The 22,343-nt window shown below is 36.8% G+C and overlaps 1 protein-coding gene across 1 annotated transcript in view; it reads right to left on the bottom strand.

The window, feature by feature from the left end:
• The window catches only part of oprl1 (opiate receptor-like 1), a 65,760-nt gene extending 44,187 nt beyond the window's left edge, over positions 1-21,573 (bottom strand). The window contains exons 1-2 of the mRNA XM_065286181.2: positions 21,253-21,573; positions 20,709-20,920 (exon numbers count right to left, since the gene is read on the bottom strand). Coding sequence (XP_065142253.1) covers positions 20,709-20,917 — 209 coding nt within the window. The 5' untranslated portion in view covers positions 20,918-20,920; positions 21,253-21,573. The remainder of the gene's footprint in view (positions 1-20,708; positions 20,921-21,252) is intronic.
• Positions 21,574-22,343: the final 770 nt, after the last annotated feature.

Here is a 22,343-nt window from a genome sequence, read left to right on the forward strand (position 1 = left end):
TTTTAAACATTGTGAGTACATTTAAACATGACATTGTATGAAAATAAAATTTAACATTCCTCTAACATTCGCACAATCAAGAAACATTCCTAAACAATTTAAAAACTGGACACTTTTATGTTGGCTTAACATTATTGGGAACGTTGTTAGAACTTAGAACTAGAACTTAGAACTAGAGGAGATATACTCTTTAGCCTTTACCTATACAGTAAATGTACTTACCAACTTACAGTTCTGAATGCACATCAAAATGAATTGTCATAAGAAATAATACAGTAGCTTCAAAAAAATACCATACTTCTGGTATAAAATAATCAGTCTTGTTATAAAATAATCCTGTGAGTCCTGTAAGCAAAAGAAAGATGGTCATAATTATTTTGAACCACAGTTTTTTTACAGTACTGTTTATTACAGCTGTTAGTTAATTAGGGAGACCTAACTAACCCATAAATGCAGCACATACTGTATCTTATTGAGAAGTGTCTCACCTAATACAAGTTGTTTTCTCAAACTAAATTTTATCTTTCAAATTCGTTAAACTACGTTAAGCATTTTAGAAAGTCCCATGTGAACATAATACGAGTTTCCTTAACATTTAGTTTTACATACGACTTCAACGTATGAGCGTATGTTACGTGTGTGTTTAATACATGATGCTAAACACTCATATTTTTTAGTAAATACTGTTTTGAAATGATAACCAGAGTAGATGTACACTACTCGAATCACTGCACATGGCCACAGGTCTAATGTGCATTATAATGTTTTTCCGATTGGCCACAACACACACATAACATACGCTCATACGTTGAAGTCGTATGTAAAACTTAATGTTAAGGAAACTCTTATTATGTTCACATGGGACTTTCTAAAATGTTTAACGTAGTTTAACGAATTTGAAAGATAAAATTTAGTTATACACCTTATTAATAATGCATAATTTATGTAACAGGTAAAGCCAAGCGGATGAGAATATAAACACAACGTGGTAACTTACACTTTTTTAAATATGCTTTTATATTAATAAATTATTCTCTGTGGTAACGTTATATACTAAATCTGATCTTTTCATATCATTGACGTATACATTAGGCTACGTTAAGCATTTCTTCATAATAGTTTTATAAAAGGAAAACATAGCGTGTAATTTAACGCACCGCGCGTGCTCGTAGGCTTGCATACACATAGTATGATTTATTAATTAGGTTTATACTGACTTTGGTAAACTAATATTACCGTTATACGTTAAGCAACGCGTCCGGTTAACGGTTTTAAAATGTCCCGTTCGTGTAAACAACAACCGTGGGTCTGATAATAAATAACTTATATCAGGGGCGTAGCCAGTAATGGGCCAGGGCGGCACTGGCCCGCCCACATAACTCCCTGGCCCGCCCAGGCAAGTTTAACCAAAATACATTTTTAGTTTATTTTTATTATTCAAATGTATTTAATAAAATATATTAACATAAACCGGATTTATTATTGACTGGTGTGTGTTTAATTTGCTTTCTAAATAAAATGGAATTGTTGAAGCAAGTTGTAGGAAGCTTCCGAAACGTAATTGGTTGCTTGGTTGCTAGGAGTTCTGATAGATAGACTCTGTGGGGGGCGGCGGCCGGCGGGCTCTGGCAGTCTGCCAGCTAACTTTGCTAACTGCTTTTTTAGCTAATATTAACATTGCCACAATAATGGCTAAAGTTTCTTTAATGTGTTATTTAAAAAAGCAAGATTTGACGAAGAAGATACGCCACTGCCTCCATCTACCGAGTATTACCAGCCCAGTTCTTCAGACGCTGGTGGCGCCGGCTGCCGCTTGCTCCCTGGCGGCAGTTTCAGTGCTCTCTCCCGGTCAGTCTGACACAGGTTACCCGCCGATCTAACTGCAATTGATGAACCACCTTCACAACCCAATTTGCATCCATGAGTTACTACCCGCCTCAACAACCTTTTGTTTTTTAAAAAAGAACTCTGTGACTCTTCGGACTATAATGAGATCATTTCTGTTTTCAACATCAAACCCAGGCGTTTGCGTCTTGTTTTGTAGAATTAAAACAACAAAGGTAGGCATGCTGTTTAACTAATTTCCTTATTTTTGCTCGTGAAGTGATTTAACTAAGTGGTGTGTTGTGTATAGATGTATGCCAGCCTTATAGGTTAAACTTACATTGTTTAATTTAAATGAGTTGCTATTTTTGGCACAAAAGCTTAATTTCCAACAGGCTGATTGCACTGTATATGGCAACTTAGGCAGTGTGTTGTTATTTATTTCAAACCGTGCTCTGCTGAGAGTTTTCGTCATTTCAATTTATTTTTAGCCTAACTTACTTTATTTCAGGTGAACTGTTTTTGCACTGCTGACTAGCCTGAATAAGCCTGGTTTGTCCAGCCTTTATTGAGCTCTGTTGGTTTAACATGTTTAGACAGTGTTTTATTATTGACTTCGTTAAAAATTGAAAAGTAAAGATGTCACTGTTTTTGCAGTTTGTCTATTGTTTTTTTCCACTCTAAGGTTTATTTATTATTTAAGTAATTTTATTCTGATAAACTATAGGCCCACTCACTTTTGCTCCGGCCCGCCCAAAATACAATTTCTGCCTACGCCCCTGACTTATATAGATTATTTTACCTTGCTGGTCTTTTTTCATTCTCTCCTCTCGTGTATCTTTAACTGAAAAGCGCCGCTGTCCCAGGGAAAGTCCATAAAGTCTTGTTTGAAAACTCTTCAGTTTATGTGCACACCTGAAATCGGTCCTCTGATCACCTGTGCTGCTACATGGTTCCTTAGCTAAAATAAGTCAACACCTGTGTGTATATAATTGTCAAAAATGATGATTTTGAGAAAAATAAAATAAGGATTTGTGTGAATAAGGAAAATACCGTCAAAAGACTGTTAGAAACAGTAGCATACAGCAATTTTCAAAAATACAGTAAATTACTGTATATGATGTATGATGTCACAGAAAATTGCCAAAATGCAACGCGAATTACAGTTATGTACTGTATAAATAGTTACAGAAATATTAATATTAATATTAATATTAAAATATTACAGAAATGTCTAACAGTGCAGTAGCCTGCTGTAGTATAATATACTGTAGTATATGTGTACTGTACCATAATATACACATAAAGAATATCGGCCGATATATCGTTATCGGTCTTTTTTTACTCCCTAATATCTGTATCGGCATCGGCCCCAAAAAATGCATATCGGTCGGGCTCTAGTGTAGATGCTTTTATATTCTAAGTACAATGTTCTCAATGTCTAACAGCTAGTCTGACTGATGTTCATGTTAATGTATTTGAACCAACCACGCTCATAAACAATAGCATAAAATCAAGTCAATAATGAAACGGATGAGAAGCACAAACTCAAAAACAGACCCGATTCCAGTTAACTACTGTATAATCAGACTCGCTGTGTGCTCATATACAGTACGTTTAGTGTTTGGCTTGATGAATCCCATCACTGCTTGTAAAGCTTCTGCTTTGTTTGATTATAATCAAAAATAAAAACTTAAAGTCTTATACCAGCCTAATCCAGCGGTTCAGAAAACACCCAGCAGGCTTTGAAATGATTACAGCGCATAGGAGAGCATTGCAAGAGAACGCAATGACAACAAACAACCCAATTCATTCTGTGTGGGCACGTTATATCAAACCACAACACAAGCGCTTTTAAATGAAATACAATCAATATTGTTGAGAGTATTGTTTAAGGCTATTTAGGGTAGCAAAACAAAATAGGATACTGCAAAGATAAGTGAAACCAGCAAATTGTAATTATGTTTTGCTGTTTTGGATTAGGGTTACATGTAAAATATAGTTCAAAGTGCCTACATACATGCAAATATTGTGAATTAATTTAATATAGAAACATAAGTGTTTCATTCAGAAATGGAACTTGCAACAGACTGATGGATGGAGGGGGCGGGGTTAATGGATGCTCTGCCCAAGCTGTCAAGCCAACATCATTCAAAAAAGGATTGCTGAAAGAAGGCATTTTCAGATTTTAATGTTTTAAGGGCACAAGAATAAGAAAAACAATAATGAAAATTATAATGAAAAATACAAAATAGATAAATTGTTTATAATGAACAATGCAATATTTTATTACAATTTTGATTTGTCAGTTTTGATTTCATGGGGACTTTAACACTGTACTGACAAATTTTATTCCAAATATGAAATAAGATTTAAAGTTTTTGACCGCACTGTTTTTTTTTCATGAATATAAGACATATTAATCGCTAAATTAGCTCAAACTATGAAACTTTTTTGTATGTTTGACATGTTGCCTCCCATAAAGGCAACTGTAAGAAGAGAACATGATGGTATTTCAATATAAAACTGCTTGTGTTCAACGGAAGAAAGAAAGTTATATATCGTACATCTGTGATGGCATGACGGATTAACACATATGCCAACAGGGCACGTGCCCAGGGCACTGGACAAACAGGGCACCCTGACAAATTTACTGTGTGTACATATTTCATATAACTTTATATAATAAAATCGCACTGAATACTATGAAATAAAGTGTTTTTAATAAATAAATAAATAAGAAATACTTTTTTAACAAATAAATTATGGTAATGCATTCCATCACTGTTGAGAGCGAGTAAAATAAACAAGTACACTGTCTGTAGTCACGTCACGGGTACAAAACGGTTGGAGTCCTTAGATGTTTTAGTTCACTGTCTTGAATGGTCTCATAAACAGATATTGTTAACTGAATTTTGATGATGTTGTGAAGAGTTTTCCTGAAAAAAAAAAAAAAATTCATGGAAGACAGGTCTCAGTTCAGAGAAACAACCAGTCCTGGCTGTCACGTCGTTCTACTGTGCAATGTCTTTATTTCTCATGTCATGTTCTTAATTATCTTGCAACGTTAGGAGATGTTAGGAGGCCACGCTGTGAACTGGTATTGTTATGGTAAAGCAGCCCAAAGAAATTATCTCCCTGTGACATAAGAGTTGCCAGCATGTATGTCGTGTGTTATCTGCATACTTTGGTGATTCTTCTTGTTTTGTTATGCCTGGAATGCAAATGCTCATCTGCTAAATGCCAAGAGGTAAATAAGGAATATTCCCCTGTATTATGATTTGGAAAGGCCAGCAGTTTTTAGATGTTCAATCTTGGCGCAGTAAATACAGAAAAATGTCATGTCTGCATGAAAGCCAATATTGTCTGCATTTTACATGTTTTATTTAGTGTAACTGTAAATCCTGTATGATGGTACAGGTGCAACACTGTAGTTGAAAATATGTTGTGCTGGGTTGCCTTTGAGATGTCCGTGCCCAAGGGCACTTCAAAGTCATAATCCGTCCCTGGACATGAGGTGAGTAAATTATGGAAGAACTTTATTATGGTGAACGATTACTTTGTCAAAATGAAAAAGTCTGTGCTAATTTTGTCTGGAGTCTAGCTGAGTTCACATTTCGAAGCAATTACATAGAGACTGCAAACAAGCAGGCAACCTGTAGCATTTTATTATAACGCATTTAGTGATTTCAAAAACAAACAGCCTGGAAAATATGACTACGCAGTTCCCATGAAACTCAGAGGGAAGTAAATTGAATTAGATCCTGAAAGTTCCCAATTAATGATTTACAAATCCAAATAGGACAAGAGCACGATTGTGTAATTGTTATGTCTCTCATTTGGCAAGAAGATAGAAATCATAATTTACTGTCTAAGTGTATTGAAGTGTTTGCATCAGCTTGCCTCTGTGTGTTTTTCTCATCAGCTTTATGTGATAGCTATCTGTAAACATTCATGATTCAATGTTCTCGTAGAGATTTGATTAATTATACATTTATTTTTACTTATATTATTAAAGTACTTTATAAAGTTTTTAAAATATAATCTACTTTTAAAAAAACTGTTGCATACTGATAAGTTAAGTATTTTCTTTTCTCTTTAGACTTTTTTAAAATATAATAATTCACCATAAATACATTACACATTTAATATTTTTGTTTTGTGAAAATAATTCCCCCCCCCAAAACCATGTGAATAACTGAAGTCTACTTTAATAACTGCGTGCGTTACACTTATCATACATGTTCAGTAAACAGACTACTGAGTGTGAAAGTGTGTTGTTTGTTTTACTAAAAAAGTTGGCATGGCCAAAAATGTCTGTAGTTGAAGAAACATGCTCAAAATTTTAGGCTTAAACAATCATCAGTATAAAAAAATAGGAAATTTACCTTTACAGATCTAGTGCTCTCTGAGGCTTCATTAACACAAATGGCTAAATGTGTAATGGAAGTTACAGTATGCATTCACAGCTGCCATTTTGTGTGAAATGTCCTTCATATCCTTAATAAACCACAATACAGTAGCTGTGCAGTCATGAGGACTGCTGGACCATCAGAAAAATCTAAATTGTATAAAATATGTCTTCTATATTTAATGTATTCTAATACTTGGGACTTTTTGTTGTCCGGTAAAGGTCTGTAAGCACTCTGGTTTACAAAAACACATCATGCATTCTTATATTAATAAAAATGCAATCTGTAAATCTCTAACAGGCATCAAGTCAATGTTGGACAATATATTGGCTGACAGATGGTAAATCAAAGCACTGGTAATTGCAGCAACACAGTGTGTAAAACAATCCCTTCAGGGTTTTATTTGATAAAAAAATGTAATTGTGTTGGAAATTCACTTCGTGACTCAGCAGGATTAATAAAGGACATGCTAAGAATTTGATGTTTTTCATTAGATATAACCAAACAAATGCACTTAGCTTACAGATGTGATAACATCAACATGTTATTTAAACTTTTAGGGGAAGGTCAGGTCTCCTAAAACTCAAGTGGTTTACATTGCATTTTATGTTGTCACTGATAATACATTTAACTCTTTCCCCGCCATTGACGAGTTCACTCATCAGTTAAAGGAATAGTCTACCCTTTTGCCATATTAAACTATGTTATTACCTCAACCTAGACAAATTAATACATACCTATCATTTTTCAATGCGTGCACTGTACAGCGCGTTTATGAATGTGTTAGCATTTAGCCTAGACCCATTCATTCCTATGGTACCAAAAAAAAGTTTTATTTTGTGGCACTGTACTTACTGGTATAACTCCTCATGTAACAGTCTTTAAATAGGGAAAACATGGAAGTGTTTGGTGGCTTCCCTGTTTGGTACCATAGGAATGAATGGGGCTAGGCTAAATCCTAACACATTCACAACACGCTGTACAGTGCACGCATTGAAAAAAGATAGAAATGTATCAATTTGTCTAGGTTGAGGTAATAACATAGTTTAATATGGCAAAAGGGTAGACTATTCCTTTAAGAGAAAACGCTTCCCTGCCAATGACGAGTTTTTTTCTCTATCAGAAGTCCTTCACAAAAATGCTTGTTGCTCAAAATGTTGTATTTTTGAAGAAACCTACCCACATTTTTTAGAGGTGATAAAAAGAGAACAAATGAAGGTAGGATAAAAGCAGAGGGTCTGTTATTTCATTTGATATTTTGTATGTTTATACATTTAAAGAAAAACATTTTCTAAAAAGCCTTAAACTTTTGTGAAAATCGTAAAAAATTCTGGCGCTGGATGGCAACTAAAAAGGGGCAGTGTGTAAATTTTAGCGGCATCTAGTGGTGAGATTGTTCAGTCCACTGCTCACTCTTTGCTTTTGAGACACATATGAAGCTAATGTAGCCACCACCAGAGAAACGGGTCATCGTCGGAGACAACTTAGTAAAAAAGTTTGTCATTTAAGGGCTTCTGAAGAAACATGGTGGCCGAAAATGGCGACTTACATGTAAGAGGACCCTCGGTGTATGTAGATAAAAACGTCTCATTCTAAGATAATAAACACATAGCGGTTCATTATGAGAGGTCTTTATACACTCCTGATAATATAGTTTTGTATATTATTTTGCATTTCTGTCAAGAGATCCTTCTAAAAATTACACACTGCACCTTTAAAAAAAAAAACAACGCTGGCGGGGAAATACATGCCGAGACAAATCGGCTAATATTTTATCTAATTTTTGTCTGTTGTGGTGTTTAGTGCAACGGAGTTCTTTATTTACTTTTATTACTTTAGTAATAAATATATGTACCAAAGACATTTGTTAAAATTAAGTGTTAGATACTGCAATCAAAAGAATTTGCACGATAAGATACAGCATCAAACAAAAAAATGTAAATACCTTAAAGCAGGGGTCTCCAACCTTTTTATGAGCAAGGGCTAACACAATGGATAAAACAATCTGGAGGGCTACTTTTTGATATAGTCTACTTAAAACTTTTTGTTTTACTTGTTTATTTTATTTTATTTGACTTGTTTATATGTTTTAGTATTGTTTAAAATTTGAACATACGTAAACCAAGCCAAGCTAATATAAAAAAATATGTAATGAATAAATAATACAGTTGAGACTATTAATAGAATGTGCTTTGGCGGGCATCTCACAGACTCTGAGCGGGTTGGTGACCCCTGCCTTAAAGGGACAGTAAGTAGGATTTACCCCCATCTAGTGGTGAAACTGTATTTTGCATTCAAACGAACAGTGCTCTCTAGCGCCTCGCTTTTCCAAATGCGTGTTGCAACTACGGTAGCCGTTATGAACTCACTGATCTCCGTGTTCGTTTTAGCTGGTTCACGTGTTCTGAATGAAAACGCGTTGGAGAAACGTGTTAGTAGGCTAATGCTTTTTGTCCCTCTCTGCTAGTTTATCAGTATGGCGGAACAACATGGAAGCCTCCTTGGACTTACCCGTTCAAAGTAAGTAAAGAGAAGAAGTTCTAAGCTTACAAAGAAAAGTCAGATCAGGCAGAGGTAATTTGACACCAACGAGGACATATTTATGAATAAATACATTGATTTTGATTAATAAAACACTTAAAATCCTACTTACAGTCCCTTTAAATTATTCAGTCATGCCTTTATATAAATCCAAGGCAATCAATCTCAAATTCTTTATCAGCCAGTGAATTATTAAGACTACAAATGTGTACATGTAAATGCCTTAGATTTTCTATATAACACATAGTGCACAAAAAGAGTGGTTAAGCTTCAAGGCCAAGTACTTTTAGTTGCATAAACACTTCACGTCTGTTAAGTCATGATGTCGTCAACCTCCTTTTGATTTCACACTGCAACAATTTGATGTATAGCCTACGTTTAGTCTCTTAAAGGGTGAATCGGTACTCAGTAGATGTTAAGTTAATTTCATGGAGAAATTATCCTCCACTGCCCGGTCATAAGGTTCAATCTTTTCCACCATGGTAATAATTTTATTTAAACTTATTCAGTCATTATACAAATATTCTAAATGTTCAGTATCAACACATCCTCAGCAATGAATGCTGCAGTCGTACAACATGTCAAGGCCAAAGATCTAGGTTAGCGCATGCCTGTTGACATTCGTATCTCTGAGGGTGATGTTTAATTCAGTAGAAATGATTGAAATATTTAGATTGCATATTTTGTGTTTGATCTGAGATAATATTAGATCCCAAAAGCAATTGACATGTTCGTTTTTGACTGTGCGCAGTCTGATCACAGATAATGAATTGTTGGGAAAGGAGCACACAATTCAAATTCTCATAGAGGCTTTCGTTATTTTTGCAATAAATCAAGAAGCAATCAAGCAAACTGAATAATGCCAAAGGAAACACATTCTTTTACTTCACCTTCACACCTTGTGTTGAAAATCACTTGTAAAGGACAGTTTAGATAAAAGCGTCTACATATTTGATTCAAACAGATAGAGAGGAATGTCTAGATTTTATGTTATTGAAGAGGTTACAATTCTTTGTGATCTTAGCTGTACTTATAATTAGGTCAAGCACAATAATATGAATTTAATAGATTAACATGGTCGGCCATTAAAGCTTTTTGTAAAGAACTTTGGAATGCTCTAGAAAAGGGTTTCCCAAATGGGAACAGAATTGCATGGGGTTTGTGAGAAAAAAAAAATAGTTGACATAACTTATAAAAACAAGTTGAAATTGTTTAACTTAATTTTTTAAGTTAACCTGTTAAAGCAGACGGGCCCGTGCGTGGTACAGGACGCACGGGCCCGTCATAAAACATAAAAATATTTACATAAAATAGTAACATAAAAATATTTGTTGATTTGACAAGCATGCTGCATTTTTTTTACAGTGCATTAAATCATAAAAAGTAAATAAATAATTTTGTAATTATTTATATATCTAATATATCTGCACTGTAAACAAATATTTGCTTCCTTAAAAATTTTGTTGAATCAACTCAGATTTACAAGTCATGTCAACTTATGCCGAGTTCAGACTGTCACACAGAGTGACAATCACACAGTGTGAATTATCAAAGACGCGATCTGAGAGAATCGTCGACGAGTCACCGACACCCATGAGATATTTGGCATGCTAAATATCTGGACCTGACGGCGATTCAAAATCATGCCCTGTGAAATATATTTTGACTGAAAATAACATCGACAATGACCTACAGCCAATGAGAGAGCCGCATACAGGACAGCAGGAAGTTCGGGGAGGAGACTCTCCAAACATTTCCTCCTTCATGATCTTTATTTCCACTTCTTTCTGCTGCAAATGAGGGCACATGCAATTTGTATGGCAAGCTTCTTGCGGCTATCATTTTTAATAATAATTCCAGTCTCACCCAATACTCCTCGCGTGCGTTTGGTTGTGAGACGTAGTTTGCGGACTGGGACAAAGTTGTCAGCGATTCTTCCTATGGTAAAGTAATGCCGTGTGAAAACCCGTCACCAATCCATATGCAGTCTGAAACAGCAGCGACTGAACGTTACCCAGATAGTCACACAGTGTGAAAACATCTATGACCCGATGAAAATCATGCAGTCTGAACTCGGCATTACTATTATTTATCTTGACTACATGAGTTGTTATAACTTACAAAATATAGCCTAGTTGAAAGAAGTCATTTTGCAACTAACCTCTTTTCAAGATCAATAACAGTATCTTTGATGCATTCAAATTTAAAGCAGCAAAGATTTTTTTCACAGTTTGAGAACTGTCCATGCAAAATGGATGAAACAGATAAAAAAATAAAGGTTTTGTGCAATACGGCAATGTGCTAGTTTAGGTCACGGCCGGGGCTTCAGCTGACAAGAATGTTTGAAACCCCCTGTGCTAGATTATCATAAATTGCTCTTACGCAAGCGTTTTTTCATAAATAAATTAAAGACATCTAGACCATCTAAAGGTCCATGGTTGGAATGTTCAGGTCTTAGTAGTTCAATGCATTCAGCAAAGCAATCTGGGCTCTGATTTATTAAAAACAAGCAACTGGAGTTACATTTACATAAGAGTTATTCTTTCATAAATCAGACTTGGGGATTGATTCATATTTGTAGCTGTGTTTGTATTATTTTGCAGTTATCTAGTTTTTCTTTCACGTTTCATTTTAAATTGAATTCAGAATGTAAGCACATCAGTTTTGGCTGCAGAGCACTCAGCAGAAACATCAGTTCTTCTGCTATTGCAATAAGAAAAATACTTTGTCAGGGAACCTATTATTCACTAAATAAATGACTGAAACAACCTGACTATACATTAGGTGACACCAAAAAAAGGGTAACTAACAAAGTGTAACCCTTAAAATAAAGGTGCTACAAAAGGTTCTTCACAGCAATGCCATCAAAAAATCATGTTTGGTTTCCAATTCAGTCAAAGGTTCATAAAAGAAAGTTTTTTTTACAGTCTCAAGAACATTTTCCACTACAAAACATTTTGTAAAGCTGAGAGTTTCTGTGGATGTTAAAGGACAAGTTCGGCATTTTAGACTTAAAGCCCTGTTTTCAGATTGTTTATGGTGAAATAGAATGGTTTTGACTGAAATTTCGACATTTGCGGCTGTCCTGAGAATTTTCGCGTGTTTGTGTTTCAGCTCAAACCTCTACAATGGGTTTAATGGTGCACTGGAACAATCCTTCCTAAAATGCATTAAACTTTCGTTTACAAAGACGTGAAACTCACCCAGTGGTCAGGGGTGTTCACTGATATGCTCACACAAAAATCGCTGCAAAAGATGCTTTCCAACAGCTGTTTTAGCATTCGTTGTTAACTTGTGGACCTATTTTCCCAAACGCCTCACACCCGTACATTCTTCCGCTTAGAGCTTGAATAATAAACACTCCAGCCCAGGTGGTGGCGCTAATCCGCCTTTGCCAATTGCAAGAATAGAAACAAAGTTCCCGGCGCGGAGTAATACCGTACCTCACAGGACATCTAATACAAGTCCATGGAGCTGGTAAAAACTACGATAAAACCTGTTGGAATGCGTCTTTTGCAGCGATTTTTGTGTGAGCATATCAGTGAACACCCCTGACCACTCGGTGAGTTTCACGTCTTTGTAAACGAAAGTTTAATGCATTTTAGGAAGGATTGTTCCAGTGCACCATTAAACCCATTGTAGAGGTCTGAGCTGAAACACAAACACGCGAAAATTCTCAGGACAGCCGAAAATGTCGAAATTTCAGTCAAAACCATTCTATTTCAACATAAACAATCTGAAAACAGGGCTTTAAGTCTAAAATACCGAACTTGTCCTTTAAAATTTCTTTATGGAACCATACAGTCAAAAATGTATATTATTATATTATAATATATTATATTATATATTAGGGGAGAGGGGAGCTGATATTGCATTGTTTTTGTTTTTCTGCTATGCAAATTGCAAGACGAAAAATATTGGATGACTTCACCAGATGAGAAGCCTTGTTTGAGAGATTTAATTTCTGCCTTGCATTTCTTGAATAGCTCACAGATATGTTACAAAGGATTTTGTGATTTATCCCGTCGTTTAAAACGGCAACCGAAACATCCGTTTTCCTTTTGAATGAAATGCTCTAGATGTTCTGCGATGTAACTATTGCAGAGGCGCACATTGCAATGTCGATCCTGGAACGGTATATGTTGTGCAGCCCTACTTTAAAACAATACTTTACCTTAATACTTTACACACTTCATCAGGCTTAAAACAGATAGAAGAACAGCATCACTTTCTGAACGTTCTGAACATCGTTCAGGAAATTAATCGCAATTCATGTAACTGATCAAAACTCACTGAAGGCCATTTATGTCTAGCATTGAATGAATCGTCTAAATGAGCAAAACTAAAATGAAACCGTCTTTTAAAGGAGATAATATTGTATCTGCATGAAAATGCCATTTCCAAGAGTTTACATTTCTAATCCTAATAACTCAACATGCTTTTTGTTTTTGTTTTGGTTAGAGGAAGGGCCATGCATAAATGCAACCAAGTATGCAAGTCATTATAAAGCTTGGTACAAAAAAACTTGAAGCGTGATTGCAGGAGAGCAATCCCACTTCTCATCTAAAACGCAAGCACAAATGTTTTTTATATGCTGCTGACTCTATTTTATCAGCTAACCTGAGCTGGTACAGTACATAAATGACATGTAATGTGAGTTAGTTGTGTTATTGTACGTAAAACATCTTTTTTTAACTAATCTTTTAATTGAACAGCTTCTTTTTAATGCATTGCCTCATATATCTCGTTCACTGAAGTCTCTTCATCAAACTGATAGCATTCAAGTGCAATCCGTGAAGGATCATTGGTTGAATGTACTGAACAAACAAACCCTTCACTGAATGAGGCAATTGAGTCAGAACGACAGCTTAAATGATTTAAATAAACTGATACTGTCATTAATAGTCCACTATCTCGTGTCTGTGTGATGAATGTCAAAAGTGTAAACTTGAATACAACCTTAATCTAATTACAGGACTGAAATATTAAAGTTATGACTTATATATGAAAGTGTTAGAGCATGGAACACATCCTCAAAATGTGACCTCTGCATTTTAACCATCCCAGTGAGGAGTGAACACACACACAGCAAGTCACGAACACACAGGCAGCTATCCACATTGCCTGGAAAGCAATTGGGGTTAAGATTCCTTTCTCAATGGCACCTCAGCCGCAACCTGCCGCCGTGACATTCGAACCAGCGACCCTCGGGTTACAAGCCTAGCTCTCTACTACGCTGTGACGATCTAGTTTAAAAATATTTAAATAATAAAAGTTACATATTTGTCAGCATGAACTAAAATGTTGAGTTATTAGGATTAGAAATGTAAACTCTTGGAAATGGCATTTTCATGCAGATACAATATTATCTTCTTTAAAAGACGGTTTCATTTTAGTTTTGCTCATTTAGACGATTCATTCAATGCTAGACATAAATGGCCTTGAACTAAATTATATTTAAACCCATTAATTTTAAGTTGAGTAAAATCTCACAGCATTTAGATGATCTAGACCAAAACTAAAACAATTCAGTTGACAAAAATATCTTACTAAATAGCATTTCTTCAAAATACTATAACTAAAACTTATTAAAAATCTGCTGTTAAAATTAACAACAATTTTGTATTTGCATTAAATTGTATGCCTATTATCTCTTTCCCCGCCAGCATTCTTAAAAAACGTTTCCAGCCAGTGCCAGCATTTAGATTTTCACAAAAGTTTAATGCCTTCCAGAAAATTTATATATATAAACATACCATATATAAAAAAAAAAACAGACACTCTGCTTTCACACAAAAAAACTTTTCATCCTACTTTTATTTGTTCTCTTTTTATCACCTCTCAAATATGGGTAGGTTTTGTAAAAAATAAAAAATTTTGAGCAAAAAGCTGAGATAACTGCATTTTTTGAAGGACTTTTGATAGAGATCAGATTCGGAACGATCATCAAAATATACACAGAGTTTGAATTGTTTGCCCTAAGGGAATACTTCCGGGTTTTATAACTTGGGTAAGGGCACCACCTGGTGGATAATAGCGGAAATACAGATTGCCGGAAAAACTTGTCACTGGCAGGAAAGCGTTTTTTTCTTAATTGACGAGATAACTCGTCAATGGCGGGGAAAGGGTTACTTATAATTTCATTTTTCACATTTCAAACATGTTTGCTGAAAACGCAAACTTTTGATGACAGGTTTCAAAATGCACTTAAAAACATTTTCAAAAGCGCAAAGGACATTGCTGTCCTGTAAGGTTAACAAACTTTAATAAAAAGCCTCAAATTATTTGCATCTGCATATAAAAATGATAGGGCCAGATTTACTAACAGTTTGTGCCAGCATGCAAATACCTTTATTGTCATTAAAAATACAGTCAGGATTTATAGAAGACACGTAATGAAAAATTAGCTCTGGCATTTTTGTGACCTTATTTGCATTTTCATTTATAGAAGTTTCAGTATTTAAATGGATCATGCAACGCAATTTAGAAAGGTTTGTAGTCGTCAATTTACTGGTATTTGCACCATTTTAATGCCTTTAAAAGTACGTCTTAAAATTTGTGCTGCTCTTGGTAGATTGCATCCGTCATTATGAAAATGAGATTGTCGCGCCTGTTTTCATAAGCGTTGGCATTGTCAGTAAATCATCCGCTGAAATTTTCATTCCCATAAGCACTTTTTCTAAATTGCAGTCTTATTTGCCCTGTTTAGTAAATCTGACCCATATACTAAAATCAGCTAGCGACACAAGCATAATAACATGCATGCATTAATAAACATTTTATTAATGCTAACTGGATTCTTATATAACCCATTTCTGACCCTTAAATATTGCAAAAACTACAGAAATTTGGATCATGTGATGTGGGGGAGGTTAAAGTAATAAAGCGTTGGAGGTGAACAATACTGCGTTTGCTCTTGATGATCTTACATGATACAGGACAGCCATAAAGGGATTTGATTAAATTAAAATCATTTAACAGAGGAAAAACGTCAAATGAAACACACAGGGCCTGACATCAAAACCAGATCACAGGTTGATTTGACAACAGCCACAAACACTACAAACAACAGCCAAGATGCATTTGCGCAAGGATTAGCAGGGCAGCGCTAACACTGTTATGCAGCTTTATATTCATCCCTCTTTGTAAACTGCTGTGTGTAGATTACTGACATAGGCAGAATTCATTACAGTTACTGTATCCAATTAACGGGCCTTTGCTGAGTCAACTGAAAGTATGTTTTCTCCAAATGGCCATTCATGAAGACAGCATTGTATGAAAGGGCCCAGATGAGTGGATGGACAGATGGCTTGACGGACGGGGATATACAAAATAAACAACACCAAACACATGGTTGGGTATAATATGGATAAAAACAACTATTAGGTTTAAATTAACCAGTCATGGGTTGTTTTAAACCAAATGCTGTGGTTTTTTTACCCATGGTTGACATTTTTGTATCATTAAACCTACTGGTTGGGTTTGTTTATATTGAAGCATCCCAGCATTTTTTATACTGTAGCAATAAGTTGCTTTCTTAAGAGGTCGAGCCTAACATATCACACTGCAATTGTCAGTGACTTTAATGCCTAACCTAAACACAGAAAACACAAAACTCATGGAAAATGGTCATAGCCAGGGTTAGAAAATAAGGAGGTCTTGGGGTGGGCTGTTAAGAGTTAACAAATGCAATGTAATATTACCATGAATTTATAAATACAACAATATGCTGTTCATACAAGCAGTGACGTTTCATCATTTTACCAGTAAGATTACATTCACACATCAGTACCAAAATACTGGTAAACTCGGAAGTTAAAGAAAGCGGAAGTTACCTCTAAACTGCTGCGTGGCAAGCTCAGTGTTGTATTTGTAAACAACGGCGGGTTATGACTTCATATTCAAGGTCCTTATTTTGTTGTTTTCACTTTTGTGCCAAACGCTGACAGTTGCGCGCTGCTCGTGACCAAACAACTGTGCATTAGGTGACTTCAAATTGAACTAAATTGGGGAAGAGTTGCAACCTGCATCTTGAACAGCAGTAATGTTTACACATTAGGCTTCACAGAGAGTGTGAAGGACGTGGGCAATTCGGCAACGTCCATAAACAGTGCGGGGGTAAACGCGTCATCTGTATCAAAACATTATGATTGGCCGAAGCTGTCAGCGTATTCTGACGCTGTCTGTTCGTATGCCTGTATCTTTTATCTCCGTTCACACAGAGCGCTTACCAGTAATTTACTGGTTATCTTACAACCTCTCTTATTAGTAAATTGCCAGCACTGATTTATCAGAAAGGTTCTGTTCACACATGACCTGTTAACTGCAATTTACCAGTAATTTACCATTAAAGACTACCGTATGTGTGAAAGACACTAATAAAAAGGTTATTAGTCAGTAATTGAAATGTCTTATACTCACAAATGCCACTTAAGTCATTTAACAAATTGGACGTTTGCTGCAAAACCCTCTAAGTGCATGCAAGCTTTGTTGGCAAAAACTCCACGTCTTAAAAAAGTCTGAATGTTAAAACAAAGAAACTGAAGCACACATGAGGGGCGCTGTGATCCATGTTACTGCCACATATGGGTTGTATTGAGGTACAAGTACTCATAAGGCAAGTTTGAATGTGATCCATGGTCATTCCCAGCATGGCGTTAAGTGGATTCTGTCAACAAACTGGTATTTCCAAATGGCCTGAGGCCAGGATTAAGCGGATTTGGGGCAAAGGAATTTGATGAACATATAATACATCCCAAGAGCATTCAGTTAAAGGAACACATCCACATTTTGGGACTTATTCACCGTATCACACAGAGTTAGATAGGTCCATACATACCTTTCTCATCTCTGTGCGTGCTGTGACTCTGTCTGATGCAGCCCCTGTTAGCTTAGCACAAAGACTGGAAGTGAATAGCTCCAGATAGCAAACTGCTCCCAATAAGTGACAAAATAACCTTGAACATTTTCCTATTTATGTGTTGTGATTTGTATAGTATAGTTTGTACACGGTGTGACTATACAAATCACAACACATAAATAGGAACATGTTCACATATTTTTGTCAGTTATTGGAAGCAGTTTGCTAGCTGGAGCCATTCACTTCCAGTCTTTGTGCTAAGCTAAGCTAACAGGGGCTGCATCAGACAGAGTTACAGCATGCTTGGAGATGAGAAAGGTATGCATGGACTTATCTAACTCTGAGGGATACGGTGAATAAGTTCCAAAATGTGGGCGTGTTCCTTTAATATCATTATCTCATTTTTGACGGAGGTGGCGTTTAGCGGCTTTTGCATCTGAGCTCCTCATATGTTGTCTGAACCTTTTTACTGTTCTACAGTTTGGGTACACTTTCTCTCTCTCTCTGTCTCTCTCTCTCTCTCTCTCTCTCTCTTTATGTTTTGGCGGATAGAAATTTTTTAATTAGACTCTTTTCATTGCATCACAATTTGTGATGCAAATGTATTACTTTTTACTGTCCCACTGAATGTGGTATGCTGTCAGCAATAAAAAGCCTCAACTGTATACGTACCATATTTGTCAGTTTAATTACCGGTGACCTATTGTTGGCAGATTTCGCAATGTAAACAAACCAATAACAATTCATCAAAAAAAACAAAATAAGTTTAAACATGTGACACAATAATTCATACAAAACAAGTCTAAAAATGGATGTGGCAACACTGCGCTTACGCCCGTTCAATCTGCCAGCATCTCAACATGAGTCAATTTCCATTTGACACTAAACAATAGTAAACTGGCTAAACTGAATTATGTATCCAGATGCAGATATGAGCCGTTGTAAATGACTTATTAGTCATTCAGAGAACTTATTTATTATGGTGCCTATTAAGAGACCTTTTTAAGGAATGATGGTGTCAGAATAAGACTCTACTACAGAAAGATGCAGCATTTATGCAAGTGCAAAACAAACTGATTAGAAGATGAATGCGCTGTTTCAGCCAACCCTCAACGGGTCGATAGGTCTGATCGGTTGAGATCAGTGAAAACGCTGGTCAAGCAGGAAGACTCATCTCTCAAAGCGGTAAAGGATCTACTTTCCCACTCACAAGCGCGTGATTGATTCACACAAGCTGCAGAGCATGCGAGTGGGAGAGTGAGCAATGTATTGTGTGTGGTGAGTGAAACAGAAACCACAGCAGAACCTTCACAGCTGAACTCATCAAACGGGATGGCAGTCATCCGAGCAAAAGAAATGATGCATTGGGTTCATGATTAAATGCTTTCCTTCGGTGAGGGAGGGACGGTAAACACATTTTCGGCCTCCGCGCATGCAGGCAGATGGAGAAGTTGAGTGAGCTGGGCTTGAGTGGGTGAAGGCCTGAAGACTTAGAGTTGGACAAAGATTAGTCAGTGTGTGCCATGTAGAAACAATCACATGAACTGGTCAGATGACCAAAACCAAATGGGATGAAGTGAACTGGCTGCATATGTGACCTTGCCAAAGGATTGTGGGTAGATGCTGCCTTCATATTGGATCTTCTTCATTATAAAATGACATTGGTGTACTAATAGAAATCTGTTATTACCAAAACGCTTGCTTACAGTGGCATCCATTTTGTAAAAAAATTGGGTTGGATAATCTGGAAGAATGATTTTAAAAAGGTCTTGATGCTTAAGAAAATGTGAGAAACAATAAAGCACTGAAAGAAACAAAGTGCCACAATTGGTTGAATAGATTTCTGATCTATGACTGTACTGTACATTCACAAAATGACACTCCAGGACAAAAGCACACATTTTTAGGAATTCATTAGAGAAATGAGAGAGATAGGAAGGGGTGGGTGAGGGATGAGTGGGGGTGTTAACTGTGAGTAAATGCATGTACACAAAACATAAAGTGTGATGAGTGAAAATGAATTTTGTATCTCCAGAGATTTCGATAGTGTATAAAACCTACTGGGTAGGGGCTTTTATACAATAAATGTTTGGCGTTTTAGCTGATTGGTCAGTTTCATTGTCTCTTTTGCCAAATCAGTGAAAGGATATAGGAGGACAGTAAACTATGCTTGCACTCCTCCTTTAATATACAGTAGGCCTGTTATGATCCATGATACACGTGCCTTTCCTTTTTTCTGATACCGAATTCAGGCTGGATTTCATATGCATAAATGTTCCACAAAATTGCAATTATACTGTGCATAAATGTGCACATCCCACATTTGTGAAAACAGCTTGATAAAAACAAAACCAGCATTGGGTTTTATCCAAAAACTAGGGCAAAAGCCAAAAACAAAATGAAATGTTCAGTTCAAAGCCCTTGACAGAAATGCACTTTCTATATATAAAAAAATGGATGAACCACACACACACACAGAGCTAAGAGTTCAACAGTTTACCCCTAGACTCCCAATTTATTGTGGAATGTTTTTTCAGTGTTTCTTAAAGGTCCAGTGTGCAATTTCTGCACTATTACTGTTACCAAAAGTTTCCAAACACTATTCTAGATCTCCCAAGCTTTCTACAAAAGAGTAGCCTTTAACAATACCACATTTCACTTAACTGGGGTCAGTATTGACAGTGCCACAAGCCACAATCTCTCCTAATTGAACTGTGAAAGCCAAAATATTTCCCACCTTTAGGTCACCTACTCACATTTAATCCAAACATGCAAAACCAACTGTAAAACAAAAAGAAAAGCTTTCCTTTCAATGTCCACTAACTTATCCATGACAGTAAACAAACACTGAAGTCTGTGCGCCACAAGGTCGTGACACAGTGGCCTATAGTGTCAAACTGTGCTGTCTGACCTGTCAGAATGTAGAGGTTCTTCCTTGTGGGCCTCCAGAAGACATTCGCAACAGTTTGATGTTGTCATACTGCATTGCTGAACCCAAAGACTTTACAGTACCTCGCATCAGCCTCAATATATATACACAATATCATGTTTAGCATGTCAGGTAAACTTACCTGATGATGACGTACATGACCAAACAGTTTCCCACGAGCCCCACCACGCAGACGATCATATAGACCACGGCAATGGTGATCTTGACGCCCCTAGGGAAGAAGCTGTCAGTCTCGTTATACGCGCTAAAGTTGTTCTGGAACAGGGACTCGTTGTACAGACGGAAGTGTCTGGGGTCAACAAACCCGCTGGAGTCATTTGGGAAATCCATGAGCTAAAGCGCAAACAACAAACACAAAAACAGCACAATGCTCATTGTCCAAGCTCACAAGACGCGTACGAGAAATATAATCAAGATTATATTGTTGATGCAGTTGATCTAAAGGCGCGGTTGCGCGCAAGCAAAACTGAAGGCGCACTGTAAACCGCTTACTGTACTGTCAACAGTTTGCGCATGCATCATAAATCAGACCGTTTAGCTATATGGAAAACATGCGTATGTGAAATTCCTGCTACCGGACAAGGCAAAAAGTATGCAATCGTTTCTATCTGCATTGCTTTAGGGAGCAAAACTGCAGCAAAGCGTTCAAACAGAGCACCACATACCGCTGTCTGAAGAAATTCCCCAAAATCCCGGATCCCTTGTGTGTGTTTGCAACGCCGCGTCCGACTCCTGGAAGCAAGCGAGGACTTCTTTGTTTGCGTTATTCTTCTCTGTTTAAAGCAGTCTGTGAGAGATATTCACATCACTGTATATCTCCGGCATTACACAAACATGTTTTCTGTGCGAGCGCAATATGGGAGGGGGAGGTGCGGTTGAGGACTTGCTTGGTGTTGCGAATCTTCAGCAGCGACTTGCATCTCCACTAGGTATCTTTTCCTCCCTCCCTCTCTCTGTCTCTTTCCCTCTCTCTCCCTCTCTCCCGTCTTTCGTCCTCCTGGCACGCGCTAACCCACACGTTGAGTACGCGACGGTGGCGCGCGCATGCAGGTGTCAGCGGTGCGCGCGCCGGAACAGGTGTCAGTGATGTGATTGAGTGTATGCCTTACTGTTGCTTGAGACAGTTGCGTACGTCTTTTAAATTTCCATATATGCACAGTTTAACATTATTAAACTGTGGTTTGAATGTAAAATCCTGTAATATTACCACTTTACAGTACATTTATGCATTTGGCAGACATTTATGCATTCAAAACGATTACACTGCATGGCTATATATTTTATCAGTCTCATTCCTGTGGATCGAAACCATAATATTTTGCGCTGCTAACGCAATGCACCAATGCGGTGATATGCAACGTTTGACTTCAGTTAACTTTTGCAGGATGCAGTTGCATCACATATGCGTTATCAACTCTAAATGTCAGTGATAGGTAGATGTGGTGCTCTTAAATGTTTGAGCAGTGAGCTTTAATGTGGGTATGGGTGGGAGTGTTGGCTACAGGGGGTGCTCTTGCTCAGGTATACACGCGCCTGTGATAAATTACAGCGTCGGTAGGTTTGCTTGCCTTGTGTGTCAGTAAAGGGAACATGGGTTGGGGAATCAGGCTTCTTGGTGCATTAATGTAGTCTCATTAACGTGAATAATAAGCTGTTTTTCGCCCAATGACTGCGCTAAAGGAATAAGTAAATCACTGGGTACACTAATAGAAAGCAAGTCGGTGGCCAATCCTGTTTAATAATACAATAACGATTA

Source organism: Paramisgurnus dabryanus, chromosome 21 (genome assembly GCF_030506205.2).
Source record: "Paramisgurnus dabryanus chromosome 21, PD_genome_1.1, whole genome shotgun sequence".
In the NCBI taxonomy this organism is placed as follows: Eukaryota; Metazoa; Chordata; class Actinopteri; order Cypriniformes; family Cobitidae; genus Paramisgurnus; species Paramisgurnus dabryanus.